General features: G+C 35.3%; 2 protein-coding genes across 5 annotated transcripts in view; one reads left to right on the plus strand and one right to left on the minus strand.

Moving 5' to 3' along the window:
• On the plus strand, nt 1-4,890 carry LOC106162898 (neutral amino acid uniporter 4-like). The gene is made up of 9 exons (XM_087007913.1): nt 1-667; nt 1,151-1,241; nt 1,468-1,556; nt 2,004-2,096; nt 2,319-2,403; nt 2,699-2,974; nt 3,328-3,506; nt 3,788-3,963; nt 4,319-4,890. The coding sequence occupies exons 1-9, from the start codon at nt 528-530 to the stop codon at nt 4,585-4,587; spliced, it is 1,398 nt and encodes a 465-aa protein (XP_086864039.1). The 5' UTR covers nt 1-527; the 3' UTR covers nt 4,588-4,890.
• The window catches only part of LOC106162899 (nuclear pore complex protein Nup98-Nup96), a 26,519-nt gene continuing 8,109 nt past the window's right edge, over nt 4,874-23,283 (minus strand). For all 4 annotated transcript variants that reach the window (XM_087007911.1, XM_087007910.1, XM_087007908.1 and 1 more), the window contains exons 16-39: nt 22,839-23,038; nt 22,340-22,556; nt 21,779-21,986; nt 21,292-21,431; nt 20,916-21,029; nt 20,425-20,544; nt 18,246-18,426; nt 17,450-17,599; nt 16,928-17,101; nt 16,292-16,582; nt 15,801-15,937; nt 15,298-15,442; nt 14,864-14,962; nt 14,590-14,705; nt 14,264-14,443; nt 13,753-13,889; nt 9,360-9,641; nt 8,809-8,964; nt 8,283-8,412; nt 7,365-7,488; nt 6,793-6,932; nt 6,126-6,223; nt 5,644-5,745; nt 4,874-5,397 (exon numbers count right to left, since the gene is read on the minus strand). In XM_087007911.1, the coding sequence (XP_086864037.1) occupies nt 5,295-5,397; nt 5,644-5,745; nt 6,126-6,223; nt 6,793-6,932; nt 7,365-7,488; nt 8,283-8,412; nt 8,809-8,964; nt 9,360-9,641; nt 13,753-13,889; nt 14,264-14,443; nt 14,590-14,705; nt 14,864-14,962; nt 15,298-15,442; nt 15,801-15,937; nt 16,292-16,582; nt 16,928-17,101; nt 17,450-17,599; nt 18,246-18,426; nt 20,425-20,544; nt 20,916-21,029; nt 21,292-21,431; nt 21,779-21,986; nt 22,340-22,556; nt 22,839-23,038 (3,744 nt within the window). In that variant the 3' untranslated portion in view covers nt 4,874-5,294. The remainder of the gene's footprint in view (nt 5,398-5,643; nt 5,746-6,125; nt 6,224-6,792; nt 6,933-7,364; nt 7,489-8,282; nt 8,413-8,808; nt 8,965-9,359; nt 9,642-13,752; nt 13,890-14,263; nt 14,444-14,589; nt 14,706-14,863; nt 14,963-15,297; nt 15,443-15,800; nt 15,938-16,291; nt 16,583-16,927; nt 17,102-17,449; nt 17,600-18,245; nt 18,427-20,424; nt 20,545-20,915; nt 21,030-21,291; nt 21,432-21,778; nt 21,987-22,339; nt 22,557-22,838; nt 23,039-23,283) is intronic.

Below are 23,283 nucleotides of genomic sequence, written 5' to 3' on the forward strand. Positions count from 1 at the left end.
CATGCTCCATGATGCTCAAGAATAATGGGAAAAGGAAGTAACGTTTTGCGGCGATACCATCTATGATATTGATAAGTCACACATATAAGAAGTTGGTTTGCCGACATGTTAAACAAAACCGAGCGTCTGCTAAAAATCATTACGTTAATCAATACGTTGTATGCCTCACACCAGTGCAGTGGAGAAATATGCAGCGTCTTCCACCCGGACATTTTGGACTAAATTTACTGACCTCGCAATATGGAGCAACTTACTGTGACGGAATGTTATCTCAACTGCTATAATTAAGCCACTTTGGGCCAGTGATAATTAATCAGACTCAGCGTAGACAAGGTGAGACAACCAAGCTACTAGTAGGCTTCTTTGGTTAATATTGTATTCATTTAGTATTAGACGCCTAAGCCGAGGCTGCCAAGGCATATCTTTGTATGAGAGACTAGTCATTCATGCAGTTTTATATGAGACGCTGAGCGTTCATTGATATTAAACACATAGTAATCACGGACTGTGACGAGTGGACAGTGGATATGGCTACCAGTTCGCTTATACAGGAGGATGAAACGAGGCTGGAAACAGAGGAAAGTGATTTAGAACTTCGACGACCTTTTAACAGAGACATGGAAGACAGTGAAGACGAATCTCCAGCTGAGGAGGAAAAATTAAATAGGTAGGGGTCTTTATGCTGGAGTAGATATGTACTTCTCTTCCGCATTCTCTCTTCTTTTCCTTTCGCTCTTCCATGGTTATAGTGCTGTAATTTATGTATGACCAAGGGCCAATGATATATGACATACATATGTACGTCCGACATGCATTATATTATATTATATTATATTATATTATATTATATTATATTATATTATATTATATTATATTATATTATATTACCATTGGCTTCCGGGAAAAGTGCAAAATTAATGAAACTTATCGATTGAATAGGATATATCATGATTGTTGCATTGAACCGTCTATAACCGTCTATATAATGAATAGCCGCTGAATCTTCATATTGAGTCTAGATCCGTGATGAAAGAATAATAAAAAAGAAATAACTACAAACACACAGCTGTTTTTGAATGCCCATGTTTTACTTTAAACGGCCTATTTACCACAAAAAATGTACTGACTCAACATTTCTTTTTAATTCCAGCAATACGGAAAGTATCATGAACTTTCTCAGAAGCAATATAGGACCCGGCTTACTTGGAATGCCGTACGCAATATCTAACGCAGGGATACTGGTATGATCCCCCTCCCTTCCCCTCCCTTCCCTCTCTCTCTCTCTCTCTCTTTCTCTCTTTGTGTGTACATGTGTGTGTGCGCGCGCGCACGTGCGTGCAGGTCTGTAAAGGTGGCACGTTTTCTAACATTCTTTATGACATTATATCCACTCGAAATTATGAATATGTAATATGTAACAGGTTAAACACTCTGACAGTAATATAAAATGATATATTTTTATTACAGGTTGGGACGGTCACTGTAATGGTTCTCGGTATTATATGTACCCACTGTATGCACCTTCTGGCAGGAGCGGCACAGGATATATGTCAGAGGTTGTATTACTTTAATGATTTTGTTGACAATCTGAAAGATATCTGAAAAAACAAAGCCTGTATGAATCAGATGTTTTCATTTTTGAATTAAGATAACTTGCCGGTGTTGAGTTTGTTATGGATCAAACTTAAACTGAGACCCTTAGCAGGGTTGTGATAACTTTAACTGTTTTATGTAAGTCAAAAAAGTTGACTATTTAAGCACCCACCCAGAATAGTGTGTAGCCCCTGTTATGAACAATGTGTGAGTGTGTGTGTGTGTGTGGGGGGGGGGGGGGGGGGGGTAATATAAAAAAATAGAAATACTCCCCAGCGGGACCAAATTATGATATTTAGCTGAGTTAAACCATAAGCGTATTGATTTAGAAAAGTACTTAGACAAACGTAGTTACAGATTCGGGTTTTACTTTAGGTTTTTTTATGACAGTTTCGGATTTATTGTTCCAGGCGACGTATTTCGGAGGTGAACTACGCTGAAGCTGTGGAGATGTCATTTCAAGATGGACCCGAGCCTCTTAGAAAGTTTTCCAAGGCATCAAAGTAGGCTGCTCCATTAATCAATTATCATACTTAAATATGAATTCAATTGAATTTATGCATTTGGTTTGGTTGCTAATCAATATGTCCGTTTGATTTTGTATTCTTGTATTAATTCACCATTTCTTTCACTTAAAAATTCAAAATTGAGACTAATGTCTCTAAGCTTATTGCTCTATCTTTCTTTTTCTTAACGCTTGAGTTCCAATTTACAAATCGTTCCAGAGTACTGGTGAACATATTACTTATTATCGCTCAGATGGGGATTTGTTGTGTATATCTTGTGTTTATACCCGACCATATAAAACAGGTGAGAACAATAATGCTTGCCAATATATATATATTAGTTTTTTTTTTCCTTCTTTTTTTTACGTTTTAACCAGTGATTATCTGCCTTTGGTTGATTTTCTTTGTCAAGTATTTAAGCGCAATGATAATTGTTTTTATAGTGATATCTTTTTTTTAACCTCGTACATCATTAAAAAGTAGAGATATAAAGGCTGGTTTGGCGCAGATTTACACATTCATCTTTGAAGCAGTCATTTATTGCAATTTACTTTTATAATGTTGCAAATTTGATAAATGTTATAAATATTTCTTCACAGATTGTAGATATGCATGTGGAAAACGACATATCACTGAAGTGGTATCAAGTAATAGTGGCGGGAATTTTGAGCATCTATGTCTTCGTTAAGCACCTCAAAACGCTGGCTTACTTCTCAGTGGTTGGCAATATATTGACAGTGATTAGCGTGGGGATAATTCTGCAATATACGTTCCGCAACTTAAAGCCCGTGAGTTCGTTACCCCTGTCGGCAGAGGCTTCCAAATTCCCGATCCTCTTTGGGATGTCATTATACGCATATGAAGGAATAAACGTGGTAAGTTTGCACATTCACTTCACTTTTACACTTTATTTGTGCAGTACTACATGATTTCCTGATATCGCTGTTACGTACACTGTGTTATTCAAATAAAAGGTCTTAACATTTTAAGGACCACGTTTCTATTCAATACAGTTCCGTGAATAGATTAAAATTTTGTGATGCTTCAGTAGGGGAAGGAGAGGCGTTCTCAAATTTTGTCCTCCAAACAAGCTCAAATAACTTGATTTTATTAACAGTTTTTTTGTGACCTCACTCCTGTTTTTTAAAAGTATTTAGTCACTTTTTAAAACAATTTAAACCCAAAATCACATTATCATATCATTTTGACTTAATTCTTCTCAATGAAGGTTTTACCTATCAGAAACAAGATGAAAACCAAAAAGGATCTTCTTCCATGGAATGGAGTCATGAATCTCTACATGACCATAACTGTTTGTGTGTATACAGCCATGGGGTTCTACGGCTACCTGTGTTTTGGAGATAACGTCAAAGGAAGCATTATACTAAATTTGCCAACTAATGATTGGTAAGATTTTTTTTCTATTTTTATGTTGTTCTTTTATCCGTGCGACTTTGTACTTTATTGGTGGATGGAAAGCTCGCTTTGTGTTGTTGATGATATTCTTTGAGTTTATTAAATTCATGTTTATTAATTCAATGAGTTTATTAAATCCATGTGTAAAATGTTTAATTTGTGTATCAAACATACTTTGCTGAAGTCATTTACAACGATTAGATAGTAGAAACGAAATTATTTGTCTCCGTGCCTTGTAACTTTTAAAATCAATTTTGTATTTTTCTTTTCAGGCTTTATCTATCAGTAAAACTGATGTATTGTTTGGTGGTTTTTGTTACCTATGGACTACAGTTCTACGTCCCTGTAAACGTATTGTTGTCTTATATGCAGAATCGCATACAGGATAACCCGTTTTGTATGAAGCACGGCGAAACCTTCTTGAGACTTGTGTTGCACTTAGTTAATCGTAAGTACAAATTTTCTTATAAACAAATCGGCATTTATGCATATACATTTATGTTAGCAGCTAAGTGCTGCCTTTTCTTCACAAATAACGCTATATACATTGGTCGGACAGGTATGTCCCTGTATGTGAGGGACACCTTAAGTAAAATGATGACATTTGCTATGTATTTCTTTAAAAATAAAAACAGGTACTAAATCAAGTTTTAATTTTTTCAAGCCGAAAAAGAAATATAATCGATTTTTGTTGGACACTCCTAAAACAACTGGTATGTATATTTGAAAACATTGCAGTGATCATTTTATTGATAAGAAATTTAAAGATGTTTTGATTCTAAAAGAAGTATTTTCTATTCCAGTTGCCTTTGCGATGCTGATTCCACACCTAGGCCTCATCATTTCATTATTCGGTGCCCTGAGCAGCAGTGCCTTGTCTTTGGTATTACCGCCAATCATGCACTCTCTTACGTTATGGCCCGACAGACTAGGGACGTGTAAATGGCAATTAATTAAGAACATTTTCATAGCTATTCTCGGGTTTTCTGGCTGTATAACAGGGACGTATGTTGCCCTAACAAATATTATTCATTGTAGCCTTAATCCGAACGCTAAAATGTGTTCCGCGTAGAAACCAGGCCACTGGACTAGGACTTTATAACGTAGAATCCCCGTTTTTAGTTTATTAAATTAAATGAACATTTCCACTAAGAAAACACCCTCGGCTTAAATGACATTGAAATATCTATACATTCATTGCCCGTTTTGTCCTTTTTATTTATTAATAAATCCATCTTTTCTGCCCCTCCCCAAATTTTTACTCGGTGCACGACACGCAAAGTGAAAGGCCAAACCTGCCTTTATACAGTAAAATGTGGAGGTAAAATATCCATTTTATAATTTATAGAAATAAAAGGTTTATATTTTTACAAAACTTTATTGTTCACCTTTAAAAGTGACTGTTATCAAGAATACTATCTTTACATAAGGCATGATTTACACGAGACATTATAACATATATAAAACTTCTGTGAAGCATTACCCTAGACTTTTTTCTTTATATACAGTGAAAGTGCAACATACAAGACGTAAGTGTTTCTTTTACACCTCTCCCCTGCCATCATACCATGATATTATCAAGCTTTTTCATTTTAATGTGAAGAAAAAGAAAATCCTGTGGATCTACGCCCAATCAAGCCAGTTTTTAAAATAAAACATTGCTCTTCCTTCTTGAAAACTGGTTGAAATAAAGATTATTTTTTCATGGCATCATTTCCTATGAGTTTGCAATAAGGGCAATATAAATTGTCAGTAATTAGGGCCAGTATTTAATCCGGATCAAGATGTCATCTCCATCATGTAACATCTTGTGAGTTCTCTCAGTTCTTGGAGTGCATAATCTTCAGGCATTGGAAGTTTACCAATATGAGGAGCAAGCAAACTGGAAAACAAGAAATATACCTTAACCATATATAACATGAAAGAGTAAGTCTGAATTGACCAGAGGGCATGTACTTGCATGTCCATTAATTTGCACAATTATGAAGCTGTCGCCACCATCAGTTCATCAGTCACAACACATCTAATGGATATCAAATTGTAGTCTGAAGCAGGCAAAAAAGTATCACAATGTCAAAATTTTCTATTAAATACAACATATCTCCATCAACTCAAGGCTGCTTTTTACCTCACTGTTGGTCTTCCCTGGTCATCTATTGTTCTGTTCTTCAGTGCTAGGAGTGTTCTTAACAAGTTAGCAGTTTTCTTGGCCATCTCCGACTGGCACAGCCTGCAATGTATACACATAGATGTAATATTTTAATGAAACAAGGATATAAAATCTTCTTTAATTTCAGCTGATCTCATCAACGATTAAGAAACAATATATAATAAGACTATTATTACATTATTTCTCAGTGCTCAAATTAGATATCAATTTACTGTAAAGAACGAGTGGCATTGTTTGCTTTGCATAAGACCAAAGAACAGTATTTCAAATGTTCAAAGCGCAAATATAATATTCTCACAAGAAATATATTTCTATTACGTGTTTTATGTTAAAAACTTCAAACAAACTCTTCACAGTACTTTGTGCAACATAGTTCATAAAGTACTTTTGCATTCACGAGAAATGGAAGTGGCAAAAGCTTATAATTTAAAAAAATCTACCTGTCTTTGGCTGTAAAACACTGCAAGTTGCCAACACGATTGCACAGTGAGATCACCTCTGGCTGTAGCTTCTCCAGTTCATACACACTGGGCTCTCCCTAGTGAAGTAAGACAGAAATTTTAATGGCAGTAAGATACTCGACCTCTGTGATCAACCTGAAAACCTGAAAACCTGAAAACCCTGATCAATGAATTGTAACACCCCATTTCCACAGATTTTTAGATCGATCTATCCCTGTGGGGAGTCTCACTAGATTACTGTCAGCTTGGCCGGCTTAAGCGTCTGTCCCGCCTACTAAAAACTGTAAGGGGGTAATTAACTATGGTGCCCGCTCAGCTGACTGCAATTTAGCTTGAACCCCCAGGGAGTTAGGTCGATCTAAAACTTAATCTTTAGATCGATCTAAATCTCTGGGAAATCACCCTAAGATAACATTTCAGAGACAAAAATAGTTTCCAGGATTTTCCCCCTTTCCTACATCTTACTGTAACAATAAAATTTAGGTTTCTAATCAACTGAGAATGGTTATTTCTTATGTTGCATCCAATACAATGCCTCAATCAAAGTTTTCCTATACACTCATAATTAAAACCAAGACTAAATAATGGCACTTGAAACCATTAACAAAATATTGACAAAACGAGTTGATAGGGGAAATAAATTTACTTGTTTCATAGCCTGTAGGGTCTCCAGGATGTTGATGTAGTCTAGGAACACTCTGCCTCCCACTGCCCACTCATAGATGGCAGAACTGTGCTCTGGTAACGATAACTCTTCAAGGAACTGTCGCAGGTAGTCGTAGTCTTCTGCAAAAAGAGAACAGAATGTATATGTATAAAATATTGTGATAGACACATCAAATATCTGTCAGTCTAATTTCTTATTTATTTATTTATTTATTTTTTTAAAGTAATGGAATGTCTTTTTAACTTCCCAGTACGAATAATTGGTTCTGTTATAATCCACATTGTACACATTATTGCAACATTCAATTACTAGAGCTTGCAGCAAACAACGACACCATAATTAGTCAAATCTCTTTTTTTTGCCCATTTGATAGTTTACAAAACCTTCAAAATTAAGTAGTTTCAAATAAATTATCATAATTTATAGATCAATTTCATTATTATTATTATTATTAATCCTCATTTTTTTTTTTTTTTTTGGGGGGGGGAAGGGGAGGATGAAGTTTACATCTCTTATAATCACCAATTTCTAAAACTTAAAAGAGATCTCACCATTAATAATAGCATCAGCTGCCAGGTGTCTGAGGATGATCACATGACTCTTGTTCCAGTGCCCAGCTTTCTGGAGGTGCCATGCTTCATCGTGTGGCCTTCTCAGTGCTTTGGCCTTTAATGCCTGGAGGTAAAGAAACAATGGCAAATATAATCAAAATTTGTTGACTTAAAGGTGCCTGGACCTGATGGATGTGTTCAATCCTAAACTGATATCATCTCTGCCAGGAAAGATACAACCCAAGCTGCTATATACATGCCTACAGATTAGCCATGATTACTGGCTCTACCATAAGCAGATCAGGAGGTTACAGAACTCGTATTATCAAAAATATTTGAGAATCTTTCTGAAATCAGGCATGAAACTGCCATTTACTGAAAAAGTAGGAAAATATGGCATGAGGTCTAGTGCTGCCTAGGCCAATGATATTTCTGGCTCACAAAAAGTTGGAAAACTGCTGGAATACCGAAAAATCTCATCTCTGCAAAATGCTCACTTTTTGAAGATTTACATATTTACCATGAGGGATATATGCACAGTTCAAACCAAGTATATCATTTGTCTAGAAGTTATGAAACTAGTGCCATATCTCATAGCTTCCCATCAGATTAGATCAGTTATTGCTTTAGCATCACATTGTAGTCAAGCAAAGAATTAATCATCACATGGGACAAATAAAGTTCATCACAAACTGAGAAGATGACATAACTTTGTCTATAGAATAAGTAATAATTCTGTCACCATTATATTTTAGAGCAAATATGTTACCTTGAAAAGCTCGAATCAAAATTTAGCAAATCCTCATGCTCTTTTAAAACAAAGAGACAAAAACTGAATATTCAAGGCCATAAAACTTTCATTTTTTTTGGTCTTGATAGGCATGAGATGCTGTTACTGACTGATGCAAAACACCATACCTTAGCTTCGTGGATCCACTTTGAAGGAATGTATAACTGTTCTTTTAAAAATGTTTCTCTCTCAGTGCTCTCCTCATTCAGCTCCAGCGACACATGCCTCAGAAGTGTTTCCCTCACTGCATTCTCTCTCCTAGTGAAAAAGTGATACATAGAAAACAATTAAAAAATATATGTCAAACTTTTAGGAATAACCAGCCTTTATATGCTTTTTTATAATACAAAATATCACACCCTTCTTTCATAAAAGTGTTTACATTTTTTAATAGGAATGCTACAGAGGAAATTTCCCCATCAGATTAGATCAGTTATTGCTTTAGCATCACGCTGTAGTCAAGCAAAAATGTCATCATCACGTGGGATAATTATGGAACTGAATCTTTATATCATCCTCTTAGGCTCAGGATAACTATAAAAGAAATTTTTGAAGAGGAATTTTGTTAGCCATTTTAATTATTTCATCAAATCAAAAGAAAACCTTTGGACATCAGATACATGACCAATGATGAGATGGAGACAGGTCCCTTACCTCTTGTGGTCTTCAATATGTAGTAAAACAAACACTGCCCAGTGCCAGAGTCCTACAGACTCCAGGTGTGCAGCAAAGTTACAGTGGAGGGTGGCCTCATGCTGCTCTGACAGGTGTGTGTATTCCAGGGCTTTTAACACCTCACAAAGGTGCCAGCTGAAAATAATTTAATTAATTAATTAATTAATTAATTAATTAATTAATTAATTAATAACAAACAGCTTTTAAGTATTAAAAGTGGTGTTTAAAGCTTGGTGTGTACAAGAGCATGTGGCTTGCAGACATGTTCATTCATAGCTCTTGCTCCAAGGAAGTCCCCTGAGGGCAGCATGCCTCATCCTTCCTGTTTTTCTCATGACAGTTTTTTTCCAACAGTTTAATTTTGTAATTATGTATAATACAATTTCATCTGAATTTTCAGTACAAAAACTTAATAATCAGAGGAGATTTCACAGTAGATTGATACTCTGTCAAACAGCCTTGGTATCAAATGTGCAAATCCATATTTTGTCCAGTAAGAGGTAAACGCACAATCACATCAGACAACTTGCCTCAATCTATAATCCAGTTGGTTCTGAGTAGAAGTTGTGGGAGCTAATATCCTCTCTAACCTATGAAACTTGTGACTATATAACCTCAATAAGTGATAACAAGTGTCTCGAACTATAAATCTCCTGTCTTCTTCCACTACTTCTTCGAGATATAAGGGGTCATCCTCTAGATAGGGGGGTAGAGGTGGGGGAGCATACTGCCCAAAACTTGTCTTCCCCTTGAATGCCCTGTCATACTCTTGTAGAGCATCTGCTATTGTTGCATTGGGCGTGCATAGATACCTAAAAAATAACGAATTCAAATAGAAAGATAAGACAAGGCAGCAAAGCTGTCAAATGTACAGACAAAAAAACAGAAAATAAAGATGCAAATAAGTGAAAAATTATATTTTCACAAAAAACTGTTAAATTGCCAGAAAAATTTACCAAACAGACTGCGTTGCCTATTGAAGCTGTATGTTAGACCCATGTTTCTTTCCTGTAAGTTTGAGAACAGTAAGTGACATGATTTCCCTTAAATGGTCATCATAGGAGCAGTGCACAAAATAGGGGTTTCTTCAAATTTTGATGCAACATTACATAATGTTTAACAGCATAATGACAATCAAATGTTATTAATAAAATATTAGTAACATGGACATTCAGAAAATGTGACAAGCAAAAAGTCTTCAGGATCATGGAACTTTAAAGTCACACCTTGAAAATGCCAATATGTGAAAAATTAAATTTTCACAAAAAACTGTTTAACTGCCAAAAAAAAAAAAAAAAAAAAAAAAAAAAATACCAAACAGACTGCATTGCCTACTGAAGCTGTATTTTAGTCCCATGTTTCTTTCCTGTAAGTTTGAGAACAGTAAGTGACATGATTTTCCTTAAATGGTCATCATGGAAGCAGTGCCCAAAATAGGGGTTTCTTCAAATTTTGATGCAATATTACATAATGTTTAACAGCTTAATGACCATCAATTTTTAATTATAAAATATTTGTATCACAGATATTCAGAAAATGTGACTAGCAAAGGCCTTCAGGCCCATGGAACTTCAAAGTCACACCTTGAAAATGCCAAAATGTAAACAAGACAGCACTGTTCTGAAATGGGTTTATTTCCATTTTTAACACTTTTTTAACATAAAAAAAATAAACATTTTACTGCCATTTTTATATGACCAACTAAGAAAATTGATGAGATGGGAAAAGTATCAATAGAACAGTGTTAAATGTCCAATTTCCTCCATTCTGAGATTCTGAACATAGTGGATGATTGAATCTGACAAACTGCAATGATATGAGTTTATTTCCATTTTTGACACTTTATTACACAATACATGATAACAAGTTTACCATGTTTTTTACATAATCAACTAACAATGTTGTAAAGATGCAGGAATTATCAAACAAACACTTTTAGGCATCTTATTAGTTAAATAATGAGACTGTTAACATGCCTAATAATTGAATCTGAGGAAATGTGAAAAAACAGTATAACTTCTTAAGTAATGGCCCGATTATGCTTATTTTCGAACTCAACCTGTGTTTTAGTAAGATTGACCACTCCTGTGAGTATAATTACAATTGGCCAATCCGTTTTCCTTATATTGTGTTATCAGTGTTGCATTTATATTGAAAATAGTGAAAAAACAGCATAAATTCCCTAAAAATGGCCACATCATGCTGATTTTCGAACTTGACCTGCGTATTATGAATATTAATCAGTTCTGTAAGTTTCAAGTCAAAAGGTAAAATGGTTTTCCACTTATCGTGTTATCGGTGCTGCATATATGCTGAAAAAAGTGAAACAAGGCAGCAAAGCTGTCAAATGTACAGACAAAGAACAGAAAATAAAGATGCAAATAAGTGAAAAATTAAATTTTCACAAAAAACTGTTAAATTGCCAGAAAAATTTACCAAACAGACTGCGTTGCCTATTGAAGCTGTATTTTAGTCCCATGTTTCTTTCCTGTAAGTTTGAGAACAGTAAGTGACATGATTTCCCTTAAATGGTCATCATAGGAGCAGTGCCCAAAATAGGGGTTTCTTCAAATTTTGATGCAACATTACATAATGTTTAACAGCATAATGACAATCAAATGTTATTAATAAAATATTAGTAACATGGACATTCAGAAAATGTGACAAGCAAAAGTCTTCAAGATCATGGAACTTTAAAGTCACACCTTGAAAATGCCAATATGTGAAAAATTAAATTTAAACAAAAAACTGTTTAACTGCCAAAATAAATAAATAAATAAATAAAAATACCAAACAGACTGCATTGCCTACTGAAGCTGTATTTTAGTCCCATGTTTCTTTCCTGTAAGTTTGAGAACAGTAAGTGACATGATTTTCCTTAAATGGTCATCATGGAAGCAGTGCCCAAAATAGGGGTTTCTTCAAATTTTGATGCAATATTACATAATGTTTAACAGCTTAATGACCATCAATTTTTAATTATAAAATATTTGTTTCACAGATATTCAGAAAATGTGACTAGCAAAGGTCTTCAGGCCCATGGAACTTCAAAGTCACGCCTTGAAAATGCCAAAATGTAAACAAGACAGCACTGTTCTGAAATGGGTTTATTTCCATTTTTAACACTTTTTTAACATAAAACAAAATAAACATTTTACTGCCATTTTATATGACCAACTAAGAAAATTGATGAGATGGGAAAAGTATCAATAGAACAGTGTTAAATGTCCAATTTCCTCCATTCTGAGATTCTGAACATAGTGGATGATTGAATCTGATAAACTGCAATGATATGAGTTTATTTCCATTTTTGACACTTTATTACACAATACATGATAACAAGTTTACCATGTTTTTTACATAATCAACTAACAATGTTGTAAAGATGCAGGAAATATCAAACAAACACTTTTAGGCATCTTATTAGTTAAATAATGAGACTGTTAACATGCCTAATAATTGAATCTGAGGAAATGTGAAAAACAGTATAACTTCTAAAATAATGGCCTGATTATGCTGATTTTCGAACTCAACCTGCATTTTAGTAAGATTGACCACTCCTGTGAGTATGATTACAATTGGCCAATCCGTTTTTCTTATATTGTGTTATCAGTGTTGTATTTATATTGAAAATAGTGAAAAAACAGCATAAATTCCCTAAAAATGGCCCAATCATGCTGATTTTCGAACTTGACCTGCGTATTATGAATATTCATCAGTTCTGTAAGTTTCAAGTCAAAAGGTAAAATGGGTTTCCACTTATCGTGTTATCGGTGCTGCATATATGCTGAAAAAAGTGAAAAAACAGCATAAATTCCCTAAAAGTGACCCGATCATGCTGATTTTCGAACTTGACCTGCGTATTATGAATATTCATCAGTTCTGTAAGTTTCAAGGCAAAAGGTAAAATGGTTTTCCACTTATCGTGTTATCGGTGCTGCATATATGCTGAAAAAAGTGAAAAAACAGCATAAATTCCCTAAAAGTGACCCGATCATGCTGATTTTCGAACTTGACCTGCGTATTATGAATATTCATCAGTTCTGCAAGTTTCAAGTCAAAAGGTAAAATGGTTTTCCACTTATCGTGTTATCGGTAAAAGTGCACGACGGCGACGACGGCGCCGACGGCGACGACGGCGACGACAGACGCAGATGATGGCAATATGTACAGACACATCTGTGTCTGTACATAAAAACAGCATAAATACCCTAAAAGTGACCTGATCATGCTGATTTTCGAACTTGACCTGCGTATTATGAATATTCATCAGTTCTGTAAGTTTCAAGTCAAAAGGTAAAATGGTTTTCCACTTATCGTGTTATCGGTGCTGCATATATGCTGAAAAAAGTGAAAAAACAGCATAAATTCCCTAAAAGTGACCCGATCATGCTGATTTTCGAACTTGACCTGCGTATTATGAATATTCATCAGTTCTGCAAGTTTCAAGTCAAAAGGTAAAATGGTTTTCCACTTATTGTGTTATCGGTAAAAGTGCACGGCGACGGCGACGACAGACGCAGATGATGGCTATATGTACAGACACATCTGTGTCTGTACATAAAAAGTGGTCTAGTTGATAATAAATAGACAGAGCATTAAAATCTGACCGTGTACTTTGTTATTTGCACTGTCAGAACAATTAAATCTCTTGTACCTAAATTATACATTAATGCAAATGTCTGTATAGAAAATCTCCCTTTCTACCTTCTCAAAAAAGAACTAGGTAAATATAGGCTATAGTACAAAAAAAGTTTGTGGAAGAAATTAGTTAATACGCAGTACAACATCAAATCAGTAATTTAGCTTTATATAATAGAGGAAATTCTTCATTTCAAATTGTATGATTTTACTTCATTTATACTCAATGAGAAGGTGGACCAACACAATAAAATGAGCCCTTCAAGATTAAGCTTTCCTCACCATAAATGTATTGCCAGTGCCCTCTTCCAGTCCAAGGCCTCACAGGAGTTGACAGTGTAGTCAGAGGCCTGCCACACTGGGCAGCCTCCTAATGTACTGTAAACTCTGAGACGCTCTGGTTCTATATATTTGTCAGCCTGAAAAACCAAAGGAACAGATAGGAAATAGTTATCTTTTTATACTAGGATACCTGGATAATGAAAAAAAAGCTAGAAGAAATATATTAAAAGTCAGAATAAATTGGCATCGATTATTTCTGCTGCAAAGAAAGTTATAATACAACAAAAAGATGGTTTTGTCATCCTTACTGTTCAAGTCCCATTTCATGCACTTGATCAAATTTAAGACAACTCTCATTTGCAGTCACCTTCATTTTGAAAATGCTTTCAAGACAAAAGAGATACAAATCTTATCTTTCAGAAAACAAAAGGTCCAAACAAATATCCATTCCAGCGCCCAAGCTACTTCTTTTCTTTTTCTTTCAGAATACTTGTTGTCACGACTGTCTCACCTTCATTTCTTCCCAATCACTCAACTGCTTTTTGATCATCTGCCTGGTCACATGACTGCCAGATGCCTGGCCCAATAGGAGGGCTAGCCTGTGGTCACCTGACTCCTGGGCCAGGGCACAGGCCTGGGAGATCTGACGACCACTAAGATGGCTGAAAATGTCTGCCAGGTGACCTGACGTCTGAAAATATGAATTTGTGGTGAATTAGTAAGGAAAACAATATTTTGAATAATTTAAAAAGAATATCCCCAGCCAACAGATGGCAGTGATATTTTAACAACTTCATTTTAATTTAAAAAAAAATAACTTAAAACAAGAGGACTTACTTTGAATTTGTTATCTTGGATTTCTTTTTTGATTGTCTGACTAGCGGCGTTAGCCAACCAATGTGAGAAAGCCTCTCTCCTTGCCATGTGGTGTGCATACTCATCTGGCTTCACATCTGAAATGAACAAAAACACTTTTTTTACAAACTCTATGGGGCTGCATGTCATGCTTTTGTTCAACTCAGTAAAACTTCAGAAAAACACCCACTGAAAGATGTTCAGATAATATACTAGAACACTGTCCAATATTTAGGGTTTATTAACAAACTCGTACCTTCATCTTCTCCAAATTCTGCCAGTCTTCCCCAGAGAGCCACACACAGCTCCCAGACCAGACTGCCGTGGTGTACAGCATAAGCATCTGGGTGAGAACCTGAAACAATAGCAACAACAACAATAAAAGCATTTTGAACTACTGTGTCATTGTTTATAATAACTGATTGAAAAAAAACAACAGTTTTTACCACTATCTTTCATTGCACTTAAGCTCATACGTTTTATATGTTGGTGCAGCAGTGTTGTCTTCTGGGAGACTGTAATACAGTGAAGTGTGGTGTATTTGGTGTACCGAATTATGTCATGTGCAGGGCAGCAATGCAAAGAGTGAACTGCACTGCATTGTACTGTACTTAACTGCAGAGTAATGTGATGAGCACAGTACAGAGCTTTTTGCAAAAGAGGAGAGTGGTACAATATTATATAACTCACCTATACTGTCCCTCTCAGATGCTGCCTGTTTGGCATACTTATGTAGAGCCTCCACCCCCAGTCTAGGGGTAAAGATGGGGCACCCATTCTCAATGCCATGTTCTGAGTGCTCCAACTGAATCTCTAAGTATTTGATGTGATTTTCCTATATAAAATAATAGGGGAAATATCATGAATGAAAATAACAGATTTTACAAAAGTAATTAAAAACCCTATGGCATACTCTTGTTATTTACACTGTCAGAACAATTAAATCTCCTTTACTCAAATTATAAATTACTACAAATGCCTGTACAGAAATTCTATAAAAAGAACTAGTTCCTCAAAAGTGTGAACTTTCTTCTTTAACAAAAAAGACAGGATTGGTTGGCCTAAGTAAGAATGTCTTGCAATTATAACAATGATCTGAAAACACATCAATAAAGATAACAGTTAATTTTAATTTCACTATATTATCATATCAATATGAAATGCTATAGAAAGAGGAAAACTGATCCACGTACTGTTAATGTTTTGTCCATTTCAGAAGCAAATGGTGTGACCTTCACTTTCTCTAAGGTTACAGTAAAGGGGGACTGGTCTGGCCAGGTTGGTGGTTTGCTGTCTGGGAGGATAGAAAACCTTTTGTCCTTTGTCTTCTCTGTAAAATAAATAAAAATGTTTGAATGTTTGGTTCTGTTTTATTTTCATACAAAAATGAATAACTACTAGCCATCTATTTCATTTGCATCTCTACTATCAATTTCATTCAAGTCTATCGACCATTTTTCATTATTTATAATTTTCTTACTTTAGAAGATGGTTCAAGGTCATGTTTACTTTGTCTGTTGACAGCAGCTGATCTACTTCTTTGTTAACTCTAACAAGATTCTTTATTTCTCTTTTGAATTAACCATTCACATTCTGATACATGAAGCCATTTTTCATTTTCAAGGTGCAAGATTCTCTACAAGAGAGAGACTTTAATATTGGTACAGATTATTAAAATACATACCTTGCCTCTGCTGTAACACTGGGGTCCCACAGTGCACCAGCACGCCATTTGGAGCCCAACCCACCCTGCATCCTCTCCCCATTACTAACCCAGCATCCATAATCAGGTGCTGCTTGTTGTATAGGACTGACTCATGGAAAGCAGGCAGGGCGCGCTGGATCCGTGACCCGACAACTTTCCTTACAGGCTCCTGCTGGGGCATTCCGCTGGGAATAAGCAGGTGCTCTGGTGCACTGGTCTCCATTAGGCTTTTACTGGGTTTTGATGGGAGAACTTTTGTGGAGAACACACCTGAAGAAAAATAAAATATTCTATTGCGTGAAATCAACTTCAGTTCCTGTCAAGTCAAAAGGTTTAAAGGCTCCAACATATGCATAAAACCTAATGACAAGGAGTCACAAGCGGGAACATTTAAGTCACACAATGACTACCCTCTGAATATTCTGCTCAGGATAAACAAAAACTTGTATAACAGAGCCCAGTGCACTATGTACTAGTATTAAAATAATCAGAAAGACATGTACATCTGAACTTAAGTCTTTTGAAATCACATTTTGCATTGTGAATTAAACATTGGTAAACTATCTAAAATGCTTTATTTGGTAACTGGTTAAAAACAAAATATCCTGAACTGACCAGATCTCATCTGCTGCACCTTATCCCCAGTCACCAGGGGGCTCTGTGGTCTAGGTTCATATACAGATGCCCCAAGAAGACCTTTGCCTTCCTTTTGTCTGAACAGTGGTGAGGGTGTCCTGGTGTCACGACCGCCTTCACGTTTAAGAAGACCTGGGAACTGACTTGGGGAAGCTGAAAATTAAACTATGTATATAGAAAATGACACTATAAGCTGCACATCTGCTTTGCCAAACTTTGCATATTTGAGTTTTCATTTTATTTTTACATCTGTTTATCATTTTTACATCAGTGAAACAAGCTACTGAGAAAAAAAGATGTGCATGCCCTTTAAAATAAAAAAAAGTTCCTAATAAAAAAAGTTCCTAATAAACAGTACTTTTACTAAATGCTAAATGATAAGAAAATAATTAAATTGAATGTATGAGAAAATATTCTGAAAACTGTTCCAAATTCTTATCAATTTTCAATGCTTTCAAAAAGCATTTATGCAATTTCTTAGGAATACTTCTAAACACATACCAGGTACCCCTCCATCCCTCTCTTCCTCATCCATGAAGAAGGAGGCCTTCATAACCTGCATGCTCCTGGCATCCACTCCCAGGCTGGTGGCCAGGCGGTGCGATGATGGGGCCTCCATCACCTCTCCATCCATTGACTCATCTTCTCGCTCTAAATTTAAACATGTTGGCAAAGGTAAATTTTGGTAGTTAAGTTTTCTTGTGACTGTTGTGTTTCATATTACAGTCATGAGCCTAGATTTTTTTTTAAAAAAACCTCTTAACCACTTTTTATTGTAGATCTTGACAAATCTCAGGAACCATCAGAATTGAATTAAAAAATGTGGAATTTCACATTTCTGTGGAAAAAGCTCATGTCTGATATTATTTAATGAACCAAACAAAAACTCAAATCCAGATCATATATAAAGCCATCAAGGAAAATAAAGTATTAGCTTGTGTCAGACATTACTTCCACACAAATAGGAGTCCAACACAAGACTGCCAGAGGAATTATAAAATAGATAGCATAGAACTGATAAATGTGCAAATTTTTAAAGATCAATGTCTGACATCATGGCAGAAAGCTTGCTGAATTATAAAGCAAATGGTTCAAAACAACAATGACTGACATCTCAAAGCTTTTTTCCATGGTTTTGCAATTGAATGACATCATAATTAACAAACTGTAGTTTATTTCTTTGAAACATTAAAAGGACATAATCAATGGTTAAAATTGTCCCTACCATGTTCTTGTCAAATAATTATTTTTAAAGTCTTATCAAAGTGTAAAAACAGATCCAAGTAATAGCACCCACCATCCATCTCATCACCCAAATCATCTGGAAACTTTTCATGCGTGATGTCGGCCATTACATCATCGTCGTCATCATCCTCTTCTCTCATTGGTCTTCTGTTTGCATCCAATGAAATAAAATCTTGCTCTTCATTTCGAAACTGCTGTTTTGATTTTAACTCTTGCAAATGAATGTGTTGCTTCTGAAAGGAAAAGAAAAAGGTTTTTCCAACCATACCCAAAATGCACTTTTCTTTTCACCTTTTTCAAACAATATCACTAACGACCCCTTACGTAAAAATTTGACAAATTCACATTCTCTCACAAGATTTTTCAAATACAAGCACTATCACATAGTTTAAAAACAGCCATTTTCATAGTTCACTTAAATCCTCAGCACACTGGTTCATCCATACCTACTGATTAAACTTAATATAAAGCACAAACAGTGATTCAATTTTCAAACACCTTTATTGGTCAAGCAGAGAAAAATTTCCAATTTGATCACAGAAATAGTTTATTGCACATAATTATGGTACAAAGCTGAAAGATTTCCCAAAGAATTTAAATTCTGCAATGTGAGCTAAGCATATCACACCATTATTTCAAATAGTCAAGGATGACACTGATATCAGATCATATTGTGTCAGTTTTATGTTACTTTTCTGTTTCATGGCTTACAAGCCTTAAAACAATCCAAAAGACCTGCCCAAGAACATTTCTGTACTAAAGTTTAATTTCCTCTTCAGTTGGTCTTATTTCTTTAGGTTAATTGTTTATCTTATTACAATCTATCATTTCACAGTAAAATAAAATATCTCACTAAAATATTGGCAACTCTGATACAAGTATAATGCTAAATCTAAAAACAGCATGCAAAATCTATAATTTTTTAATTAAAATAAGATACTGTACATGTTTGTATATATACATATATGCATTTTACAACTGCTTTCGAGTATAATCTTTTACTTTAACATAATAGGCTACATTTTTATTTTTTTATCTTTAACTTCCAAGTCAAAATCTCTAGTTTAGGTTACTTCATAGAAGCAATTTTACAAATCGCCACACTTAAATACTCTAAATTACTAGTCATATCTTCAAATTGCAAATGAACTTTACAATATATGTAGCAATATTAACATATTATATGAGTAACTATATAATAACAGTAATTAACCAAAGCAAACTCAAACATTAAAATGTTCACTCCACCTCTTCAATACTATAATAAAATTTTATATTACAAATTATGACATAAAAAGTGCATTGTACCTTCTCTTTATTCCTTCATGCTTGTAGTACTGTCTGTGTCCGAGTGTGTGCGTGTGCACATACACACACATGCAAGTGTGTCTAAGGTCTGTGCTACATGATAATGATACAATATAATACATACAACCCACCACCTTCTTTCACACCACTGCTCCATCACAAAACATTTCACATTTCATCAATAGTTATTAACATATTTTCACAAGAATTTTAGTACAAACATTGCACTCCCAATCATCACATTTAATCAGTTTTTTTTATCCTATCACATCTTTCAACTCCTGTGAAAATGCACAAATTCAGCATCAGACAGTTTCATCAATGGCAAACGCATCCTTGGAATCCATGTATCAGAAATGTTAACCCTATGGCGAAGGTTTATTTATTCAGCCATGTCCAATACAAGACCCTGGCCATGGGGAAGGCAACAGAGTAATGTATACGGTACATCAGCAGTTACAATCAATTCTGAAATAAAAAGTGAGATGACTTGAGTATAGCGACTCTGGCTGTACACATGTGACCTTGACCTCTCCTCTCCATCTCTGTCAAGGTCACCTGATCTGCCTCCACCTCCTGTTACCAACATTTTCAGCATTCAACTAAAACAATTCCTTTGGAATGAAAAATGTTTTTCATTTACTTAGGCTCTAAATCGGTCATATGTCATGTGAAGGGGTGGACAAGTCGTTGGAGTTGGACTTTTTAAATCAAATTTACAATGAAAGTTTTGTGTCCAAAAGTTTGTTTGGGTACCCAAATGAAGCAAGGCTGCTTTTACGTATTAGTAATAAACAAGAGGAATAACCGGTTTAGAGCCACTCCAATGCAACTTGAGCAAACTGTCCTTCTTCATTTCTACTAGAATATTCTACTAGCACGTTCCCACCAGTCACTCCATTGTATACTCTGCTACTGCGTACCTGTACTTTAAGCTGCTGCTCCTGCTGTTCCTTCAAGAGCTCCAGCTGTTTCTTGTCTGCTGTCACCATGTCTTCATCATCAGATTCCTCAAGGAGGCCATACTTTGAGAAGTGCTTCACCTAAAACGAAGAATTTTGTATGAATAATATAGAGTGGTTATTGATAAAGGTTTGAGGTAATTAACTTTTACCTCCTACTTCATCAGACAAGACTTGATATCCTGCAGCAGTGTTTTCAGCTACACCAATTGAAAAATTTGATCTTTTTTTCTTCATTACATTATACATAGACTCCTATGCTATATAATTTTTTGTAGTTATGCCCCCCCCCCTTATTTTTTTTCATTTTACAATTAAAGCACAGTTTTCAATTATATATTTACATAATAATCATACCATTTCTCCAAAAGCCAACCATGCTTCCTTAGGCTTTGACATTTATAGTACAGTAAACCCCCCTCCTCTTTTTTCATTTGAAAATTAAAGCATACCTCAAACACCCAGGACCCAGTCTCAGGTCTATACTCTATAAACTTGGCACCTATTTTTGCAGTCGATATCTCCAGCTTGCGCTCATAGTTCATGATCTTCAGTCTGTCAGGACTCTAGAGAAAAAAGACAACAGAGTCTTTAAATTTTTGTACAGGCAAATATGCCTAGTTCAAATAGCCATTTGAAAAAGTATACTTTTTCTTATTTTGCAATCTAGCAAACTGATTTTCACAAACTCTTAAAAGGCAAAACCAAATCTTCATCTATCTTTTTCATAAAGAAACCCAAGAATCAATCAGGGTTTTACTCAGGTATTTCTTCCAGACATTTTTTTCCATATGTATTAGAAATAGCAGAGATATCAGTATCGGTTACCTTCACTGGAGAGTGGTCACTCTTGTCCACTGGCCACACACAGTCCAGTGTGACTTCAGCCTTCTTATTCAGCCCCTCTCCCACAGGGGGCTTGTCATCGTCATCTGGATACACAGTCACCTCTTTACGACGGAAAAAAACTGAAAACAGAGAAGCAATAGGAGTATAGAAAAAGTTTTACATAAGGCGAGATCATTCCAGAGCATAGCATTATTATACTGCTACATAGATTTTGATATCAACTTTTTGGGAAAAAAAACAACACAAACATATGCAGATTACCATATTTGGGAATAAACTAAATTATTTTGAAAGTTTTAACAGTTTTTAATGCTTGTCCGAGTCTCCTGTACATCTATTTCAAACTATACTCTTAACTATTCTGGGCATTTTAAAGAAGAATATATCCACCACTACACAGCACATTTTTTTTACAAAATTTTAAACAACTTTCATTCAAAAAGATCACCACTCCCAAACCACTCACCTATTTCATCCAAGTTCATATTGGCCACATCAGTTTCCCCTGGGAAGAAAACACTACCATATCCCTCTCTACCTATGGTGAAGTCTTCCACCACACATCTCCCCTCCCCGTCCACCATAGTGGCCAGTTCCTCCAGGGAGGGCACTGTGTAGTAGCCAGGGCGATGGAGCACTATCCCTGCTGGGTGGGGAGGGGGCTCAGAGTCATCCTGGGAATTAGATTGAGAGATGGATCACAAAACTGATTATAATTCTAAAAACTGAACATCTGAAATTTATTTCTAAAGCTGCATGATTCTAACTGTGGTACAAGTCGTGAGTACAATGGAAGTTTTTGTAGATAAAAGACATCATTAACAACACATTAAGCAATTGCAGCAAAAGTAACTATTACGTGAAGATGTTGTTTTTGTGAAGTTTTCTTTTTTTTTCTTTATTTTTTTACTTATTATTCATTAATGAATTCATCATCAAAATTAACTATTTTTATTTTGGAGATAAAGGAAAAAAAATTAAAAGCAGGGCATGCTAACTGGATGAGGAGAAAGCATTAGTCGCTCACCTCACTGTCTTCCTCCTCCTCGCTCTCTCCGCCCGATTCCACGTCTCTCTTCATGGCTTCAGCACTTTTGGCTGTATTCTTGGCATTCAGTGCTGCAATGGAGTCGTCCAGGCTTGGACGAGGTCCTGGGGTGTCACCATTGACGTTCTTCATCTGCTGGGTTATTGGCTGGCTATTTTTAATGACAGAGGGCGTTGGGGTTTGCTCATCCTGGAGGCTGGAAAAAACAAAATATTGCTATTTAAATTGCCATTCAAGTTCTTAAGAAAACCAATGGAAAATTTGCAAAAATAATTAAGCAGTGCTCATTTTCTTCAAATCATTTAAAGCATTTAGAAAAGTTTCAAATACTCGCAGCAAATCTTGCCAAAATAAATAAATAAATAAATAAATAAATTAATTAATTAATTAATTAATTAATTAATTAATTAATAAAGAATCAATAATAAATCAAAAAATCTTAAAATGATCAAAACCATAACTGATACTCAACACGCACCTTAGCCCATTCCTCGCACCCCCCAGTCTGAATGGAGAAGTCTGCTCTAGGTCCCCCTCTATCTGAGAGGAAGAACGACTCGGTGGACTTGATCCATTCCTGTTGTTCTTGATGACCAACTTCTTCACGCTGCGCCTGGGTACAAATGTGTCATTGCCAAATGTGCAATCTTCCTCCTCCAGTCCATCAAACAGCTGAGCCTGAAAAAATAATAATAATACATGCATAGTTCTTTATCAAATTGAAATGAGTATTGGGTATATAGCTTTTGATATTAAATTTCTTTAAGGCCTGCCAAATCAAAGCCATTATCAAGTTTGAGTTACCAACAAAAATCTCTGAATTCAAATAATTTTCATGCTTTTTTTAATGCATCGTTAAGCGCATTAAAATGTATTGAAGTTGGTCTTCCTCTGGAGATTCCACATATATTATATAAAATCTT

Source organism: Lingula anatina, chromosome 3 (genome assembly GCF_051362555.1).
Source record: "Lingula anatina isolate TDL-2025a chromosome 3, LinAna3.0, whole genome shotgun sequence".
In the NCBI taxonomy this organism is placed as follows: Eukaryota; Metazoa; Brachiopoda; class Lingulata; order Lingulida; family Lingulidae; genus Lingula; species Lingula anatina.

Coding starts and splice junctions, on each gene's coding strand:
- LOC106162898 (XM_087007913.1), top strand. CDS start 528: ATGGCTACCAGTTCGCTTATACAGGAGGATGAAACGAGGCTGGAAACA. Junction 3,507..3,787: donor AATTTGCCAACTAATGATTG/GTAAGATTTTTT, acceptor TTTTCTTTTCAG/GCTTTATCTATCAGTAAAAC. Junction 3,964..4,318: donor TGTGTTGCACTTAGTTAATC/GTAAGTACAAAT, acceptor TTTCTATTCCAG/TTGCCTTTGCGATGCTGATT.